This window comes from Condylura cristata, unplaced genomic scaffold (assembly GCF_000260355.1).
Source record: "Condylura cristata isolate star-nosed mole 26May11 unplaced genomic scaffold, ConCri1.0 scaffold00002, whole genome shotgun sequence".
NCBI classification, from domain to species: Eukaryota; Metazoa; Chordata; class Mammalia; order Eulipotyphla; family Talpidae; genus Condylura; species Condylura cristata.
The window spans coordinates 86,475,545-86,483,169 of NW_004567103.1; the positions used below are offsets into that span (position 1 = coordinate 86,475,545).

The 7,625-nt window shown below is 47.0% G+C and overlaps 1 protein-coding gene across 1 annotated transcript in view; it reads left to right on the forward strand.

The window, feature by feature from the left end:
* The window catches only part of GYPC (glycophorin C (Gerbich blood group)), a 43,095-nt gene extending 41,340 nt beyond the window's left edge, over positions 1-1,755 (forward strand). Inside the window, exon 3 of the mRNA XM_004674897.2 lies at positions 1,024-1,755. Coding sequence (XP_004674954.1) covers positions 1,024-1,220 — 197 coding nt within the window. The 3' untranslated portion in view covers positions 1,221-1,755. The remainder of the gene's footprint in view (positions 1-1,023) is intronic.
* The last annotated feature ends 5,870 nt before the right edge of the window (positions 1,756-7,625 follow it).

Below are 7,625 nucleotides of genomic sequence, written 5' to 3' on the forward strand. Positions count from 1 at the left end.
TTTTCTGGTTGTAGCATTTGAAGTATTATACCCCAGGGAGTCCTATGCCCCCTGGGAAATCCCTCAGGGCAGATTGTCTTGGCTTTAAAGGCCTAAGTGCTGGATCCTGTGAGCCCTTCAGTTCTAGGCAGATCCACAGAAGTGCAGAATACAAATTTGGCACACTCTGCAGTGACTGTCCCTGTCACTGAGATGGTGGGTGTCTGCTAGCGATCAATTTCAATTCCAGGAAATTATTGAGTAAAGGGAGGAGAGGCAGGGTGAAGAGAGAGAATGGGTAAGAATAGAGGGGAGGGAGGGGCCCTCCCTGGTAGCACAGCGTGTTAGAGCACAGCACTAAGAAGCTAAAGCCACTTGCACATGGGTTCTATTCCTACCTGCCCTGGAGGAGATCCACATGGCGAGGCAGACCTCTCCTGACCGGCCCGCTGCTCCCCTCAGCAGTGTACTTAATCAGTCTGCCTGTTCTGCTCCCCTCTCTGTCTCTGGTGAATCCTCTCACCCTCCACATCTTTGGCCTGTACCCCAGTTCCTTGTGAAAAAATAAATAAATCTTTAAAAAGAAAGAATAGAGGGGAGAGGGCCCTCTCTGGTGGTGCAGTGGGTTAAAGCACAGCACTAAGAAGCTAAAGCCACTTCAGCATGAGTTCCATCCCCGCCCCGGAGGTGACCACATGGCGCGGCAGACCTCTTCTGACCCGCCCGCTGCTCCCCTCAGCAGTGTACTTCATCTACCTGCCTGTTCTGCCCCCAACTCTGTCTCTGGGGAATCCTCTCACCACCCATGCACCTCTGGCCTGTACACCAGTTCTGCATGCAGAAATAAATAATCTAAAAATATAAAATAAAATAGAGGGGAGAGATGAGGGGGCGTGCACGGGGCAGAGAGAAGCGGGAGGCAGCAGTGAACCAGCCCCCCGGTTGTTTGTTGCTGCAGCACATCTGCCCTAGCACAGCCGAGGGTCCTGGCCCCACCTGTCCCAGGGTACCTGCCCCAGACAACCTTGCATTTCGCACCTGCAGGTGTGATCGCCGCTGTGGCCTTCGTCCTAGTCTGCCTCCTCATCGTCATGATGCACTACATGTACCGGCACAAGGGCACATACCACACCAACGAGGCCAAGGGCACGGAGTTCGCAGAGAGTGCTGACGCGGCGCTGCAGGACGACCCATATCTTCAGGAAGCCAGCGACAGCAGCAGAAAGGAGTACTTTATTTGAGGGGCCCAGTTCTAGCTCCCCCGACACCTCCTCCAACTCCACAAAAGGAAATGCACCCCCTACCCCACCCCACCACCTACACTACCAAGCAGACAGCAAGAGCTGTCTTATCCCACCTTATACCCACCTTCTCCCAAGATATGTATCTCACCTAGGCGCACAAGGTGCCAGGTGGCAGGAGGAATGGAGGAGGAATCATGCCAGGAGGGGCCTCTCCCAGGGACCTAAGGTGCAGCAGCCACCCAGGAGGTCAGCCTCTGTTCTGACGGCGTAAGTCTGGGTCAGTACTTTACACAGAAAGTACTTTGTCATGGTCATGCTAGTACAACCTTGCAGGGTGTAGCAGGGGACCAGGAAGCAAGTACATGACTCATCCACAGGCTGACAGGGGCTCAGGGCATCAAATGTCAGCCCTTGACATTTGGGGGGAACAGCAGGTGCCTGAACTAAAAGGCACTACTGTCTTCCATTGATCCAGCGCTAAACGATTGGAAATAAATTTGAAATGTAACCGAGCATTCAGAGTCAAATGGCATTGCTACCATTGTCTGGGGAAAGATCAGCGTCTCAGCTGGCTTTTCACAGGTGCATTGTGTGTTCTTGACAGAGTGTGTGGAGACAGGGCTGGGATGGTCCCTTCAGCTCCATAGACCAGATCTCTCAGAGCACAGACAGAGCAGAAGGCTCTGGGCCAGATGGGAAGAAGGGAGATGCTGTCACCAGCCTTCCTTTCCCCAGTTACCAGCTTCTAGAAGCCAGTGGAAGGTACAGTATCCTTCTAGAATGGACTGTCACAGTGGCCATGACTGGCTGCTTAGTTGGAGTGCTGATTTTCTCCTGCAGATAGAGAAAACAGTCTTGTTAACAAATATGAGTGAGCCTTCCTCTCTCCCTGAAAACAGTTAGTGACCAGTGACCAGAGTACAGACAGCAGGGCCCTGGCTCCCTCTTTCCAGGTCCTGAGACCTTGAGTTGACCTCTCTGGCCTCAGTGGTTTCACCTCTCAAGTGGGCATGGTTTTATGATACAGACACATGGGGCTGGTGGCAGGAATAGTATGTCTCCTAATGTCAGGAAGGGTGGTGGATATATAGAGTGTGCGTGGATCAACAAAGTCTCCTCATTGTGCCATTTCTAAGCGCTTCCTGAGGAGTGACCACAGTTAGGAGTGACCACAATTTAGAATGAATATGCTAACCAAGCTCCTAATGAGAATGAATCTTTGTGAGGCTCCCAGAAGCTCAGATATGCCTCCAATGATTGATTAAACCATTGACCATTGGCCTTTGAACTCAACCTCCAACTCCTCTCCTCTCCCTAGAGGCCTGAGAGTGGGATCGGAAGTACCAAACTTCTAACCATGTGGCATTTCCCTGGCAACCAGTCCCCATTCTTTAGTGCTTCCAAAACACCCCATTCACCTAACAAAAGACACCTATATTACCCTCTAATATTCAGGATATCCCAAGGCTTTGGGTAACTATGAGTTAGGAGCTGGAAACTGTGGATGAACACCAAACAGAAGGCAAATATATTTGGAACATCTGAGTGACTAATTATATACATACATAAATATTATATATACAAATTACATAAGACATAAAATATATAAATTATATAATATCTGGTCACTCAGATGTCCAAAATATATATGTATATATATATATATATAGACACACACATACATATCTCACATTCCTTATAAATCACAATGTGGCATCAATTCAATGAAAGCTGTTAAAGAGGAAGGTGAGGAGTTGAAAGAAAAAGAGAGGAGATGACTGGGGAGAGGAAGAGCAAGACGGAAAGAATAGAGTGAGGAGCACGCACATTCTAGATGAAAGCCCGACTCCTGACTCCTCTTTTTACCCTCACAACAACGCTTACTGGTGAATGGCCTCTTCCTCCCATTAGACCTATAGACACAGACACTGTACAGAGAGATTGTAGAAAGACTGACAGGCTTGCTGGAGGGCACACAGCTTCCAATGGCCAAGAGAGCACTGGGCCCCAGGCCTGTGTAACCAAGGGGTGGGAGAGAGAGAGAAAAGCCTCTTTCCTCATCAGCGGGGGCAAGTCTACAGGAAGCCTCATGGAAATCACAGGTTCAGGGACTCAGGAGGGACTCCCAGTTCTGGGGTCCAGGCTAGATCTTTGCAAATCTTACAGATTCTGTAAGAGAAATGATCTCGAACAATGTGGAACTCCAAGGATCCAGAGGCAGGTTCCACCTGGAGAATGAGCAGGACTTAGAAAGAGAAAAGGAGATTTCAGTCAGTTGTACTGCAGATAGGGACTGGGCGTCTTGGGCCCCAGCAAAAAACTTGAACTTTGACCCATGGATAATAATGATAGCCACTGAAGAAATAGGCTGTCACTGTTCAGTCACTACCGGAAGGATTATGCAATGATCAAATTAAACAGGACACAAGATGTAAATACACTGCAGAAATGTGCTTGGGGCTTCTAGAACTTATCAAGGTTTAGACACTGCTCATGTCCAACCCCTCATCTTGGACATTACTCCAATGGCCCTATTGTTTAGTCTGTATTTCACAGGACACAACCCATCCTGCCTGCTGGGAAGTAGAGCTCATCTGTTCACCAGAAGAAAGGGCAGTAGGTGAAGGCTTCCAGCCAACTACTAAGTAAATATGAAAGAAGAACTTTTTCATCAGTGGAAGGAACTCCTGATGACTTTGTCTTTTTTTATGATCCTCTCAAGGAGAAGCTGCTCATTTTCTTTCCCTTCCTTGCCTGAGCATTTCTATCATCATAGCAGTGGGGATGGTTTTTAACTGGCCAAGGGCCCTAAATGGAACTTCAGGACTTTATAGCTTGCTATTGAACATGTCAACAGGATGCTATGGAAAGAAGAGGTGAGAATTCTGTGGTCACAGCAAGGCCAGCAAGGCCAGGAACATAACCATACTTATGTGAGTTTTCCTTGTCCCCAATTTTCATGTGGGCAGTGTGTGGTCCCATGGAGCCTCCCCACACAGTGTATTTGGCTCCAGAAGAGAAACCCTGAGCAGAGACATGGAGGTACACATGCCTTCCTTCTGCTCTGGAGGAAGGTTCAAGCTCTATCTTCCAAGGTTGCTTACTGTCCAAACATCCTTGAGTGGGTAGTCTAGAGCAACCCAGAAATGTTCCAGACATTCTTTGGTTAGTCAAAAGTACATTTCATGAAGCCCTAGCGATGCTCTAAATAACTGGACACAACCCTTCAAGGTAGCCAGCCTTTCGTGAACAGATCAGAGAGCAGCTTCTGCTCTGAGGCTTGGGGGACCGAGAGTGAGGGGTATTTAAAGTAGACAGCTTTGTGCCGTCTCTTTGCTAGTATAAGAGACACAGCGACAGGGATGGTTGTGTTTTCGGTATTTTATCACAGTATCGCTGTGGGAATGTGTTAGTTCATGCATGGACTCGTAAATCCAGAGCCTTGGAGAATAGGTTGGACAGAACCCACCAGCCTCTATGACTAGTCTACCCTGTACTTGGCACTCTCTTGGCAACAGCATAGACCTCCAAAGGTGCTACATAGAGCTCTCAGTCTTGAACTTCAAAACAAACAAAACTTCAAAACAAACTTGGCCACCATTTATCTGTTACATAATGAAAGTATTTTTCTTTTTCTCTCCAATTCAAAAAGTACTTGGGAAGGAATTCTACCTTCAGGTCTGTAGAGATACAGCAGTTCCAGGTTGGCCGGCTTGAAGGCCTCAGGCACGCCACGCCCTTCCCTTCTGGGAGGGACCATTTCCTTCACATCTGTTGCTCATCAGATATTGCCTTCTAAGAGTGTGTTGAGTGAAAATAATCAGGGTCTAAGAAAATCATGACAGATTTATGTGAGAATGGGGATCAGCGTTCAGCCAGGGGGCAGTCTCAAGGTATGTTCCACCAAGGTCAGGACAGAGAGGCATTACAGGGTCAAACAGAGAAATGGTCTGAGCATGGATCACTTCTTGGAAAACTTCGGGATTAGCTCTGGAGTCCACTTGTCTTACTGTGACTGTTTGACAGGAGCCTTCAGCCACAAGCTATAAGGAGGGTTCTGCCAAGAAAACGAGCACAGGGTCTCCTGTTTTCCTTAGCAGTCAGGTTGTCCCCAACCATGGATCACCCAGCAGTCTTAATATGGCGGTCAGAGACAAGATGGCGTCTGCTGGGTTCACACTGGGTTTGGGTTCCACAGAGGGATTTTTAATCTCACAATTATGTCTGAAAAGGATTTTGCCTTTTCCGTGGCAAGTGTAGTTAGGATAAAATGAATAGTGAGAACCCAACCCAGCATCCTGTCACAGATATCCCTTCCCTCACTCCACACGTTTTCTGTTTCCATGCAATATGTGGCACCATACCCAGAGTCCACACCAACTTGGAGGACCCTCACTATGAAAGGAAATGGATTACAACAGCTCAGATTGTAAATGGTCCACAATGTAAAAACCTGAAAACTCTGAGGCAGGTCAGGGGGAAGGAGTCTTAGAGGAAGAATCCTGAAAATGTTAACCAGATGCATGGATGGGAAACTCCAAGAAGTCCAGGTGAATCAACTGAGATGAAACTTCAAGTATGCTGCTTTTCCCAGAGGCCTGTGCGGAGGCCACTAAGAATGAGGCTGGACCCAAAGACTGCAAAAAGCCAGATAAGAAGATCTAGAAACCAGACTGTGAACCTGAGTGTTGCCTAGTAAGTGTGGTAAGCCCTTGGAGGTAGGGAGGCTACAGGCAAGACACAGGGTGCAGATATGGTCAGGTCTGCACATCACTTTGAAGACAATGGTGAGGATGAATCAGAGGAGTCCTCTGCAGAGAAAGGTGGCCAAGAAATTGTTGAGGCCTGAATACAGAAAAATACCTTATAACAGACCCCTGGGAGTGGAAGCAAAATCCTTTTTAGACATAATTGGGAGATTACAAATCCCTCTGCTATACACGTGATTCCTGGCAACAATGGCACTGAGCCATCTGGGGTACCAATGAACAGCCTCCCGACCCCAGGTGGGCTCTGCTGATTGATGACATCACTATCCACTGAGGCACCTCATCTGTTTCCCACCTTTAGACTTGGAGACAACAGAGCAAACACGTGGGCACCTTGTTGGCTTGTCACTGCCTGAAGTTGAGAAACAGCTCAGAGCAGAAGCAGGTGACTCTCTGACTCTGTGAGCTTTAGCTTTCTCACTAGTAAAGAGGGGATGAAAAGCTCCATCCCACTTTCTCACAAAATTGTTAAAATGAGCCAGTGCCAAGAAATCTTTTCCTTCCTGTAAATACCCTGTTAAAATATACCATATGAAAGATAATTTTGGCTGTTTATATGGAGGGTTCCCTCCACACTCCCAAAGTTAGACATGTTTAATTTTTAAAAGGGAGGGGGGAGGGGCTAAAGAACGTAAAACTGTCCCTGAATTCTTGGCCTTTCATGGCAGCTATCCCCTAGGGAGGTAGAAGGAAGTTCTCTGATGTGTTTATTCCCCCCTACTATTTAATCACCTGCCAATGATTCTAAAAGGAAAGAATGTGCAGCTGCTTTACTAATAAAGGGAATGTGTGTGTGTGTGTGTGTGTGTGTGTACTACAGGCCATGTCTTTCTTATCCCATTAATACCTCAGAGGAGGGGCCCTCCCTCGTGGCTCAGCGGGTTAAAGCATAGCACTGAGAATCTAAAGCCACTTCCACATGAGTTCGATTCCCGACTGCCCTGGAGGTGACCAAATGGCGTAGCAGATCTCTCCTGACCCGCCCGCTGCTCCCCTCAGCAGTGTACTTTGTCGATCTGCCTGCTCTGCTCCCCACTCTGTCTCTGGTGAAGCCTCTTGCCACCCCTGAGCCTCTGGCCTGTACCCCAGTTCTGTATGCACAAATAAGTAAATCTTAAAAAAAAAAAAAAAAAAAAGACCTAAGAGGAGTTTATCCAAAGCAAGTAAGGGTCACAGGGGCACACAGCAGAGGATGAATATTCGCGTCACTTCTCCGACAGCAGATTGGCGGTGTGCCAAGACTTGCATCGCTGTTTATATTGTTTGACCCAGAAATTCTACTTCTAGACGTCTATCCTGAGAAAATGTATTGAAACAGACCGAAATTTCAGTTTAAAAAACAAATGCCTCTCTATTTACAGCAAGGAAAATACAGAACTATTTAAGTGTTTATCATTCGGATACTATTATGAGAATTATGATACAGACACGCAATTAGATATTCTGCTGCAATAAAATGAGATTACAAAGAATTTTTAATAAGTTGGGGAAATGCTATAGTGTAATGTTAAATGAAAAACATTAAAATACACAATATACCCGGTGAGAACTCAGGCATGCCAAAAAAGCACAGAAAGGATTGGAGAGCTACAAGTTAATAGTCACAATTGAAAGCGCTAAGATCATTGAAAGA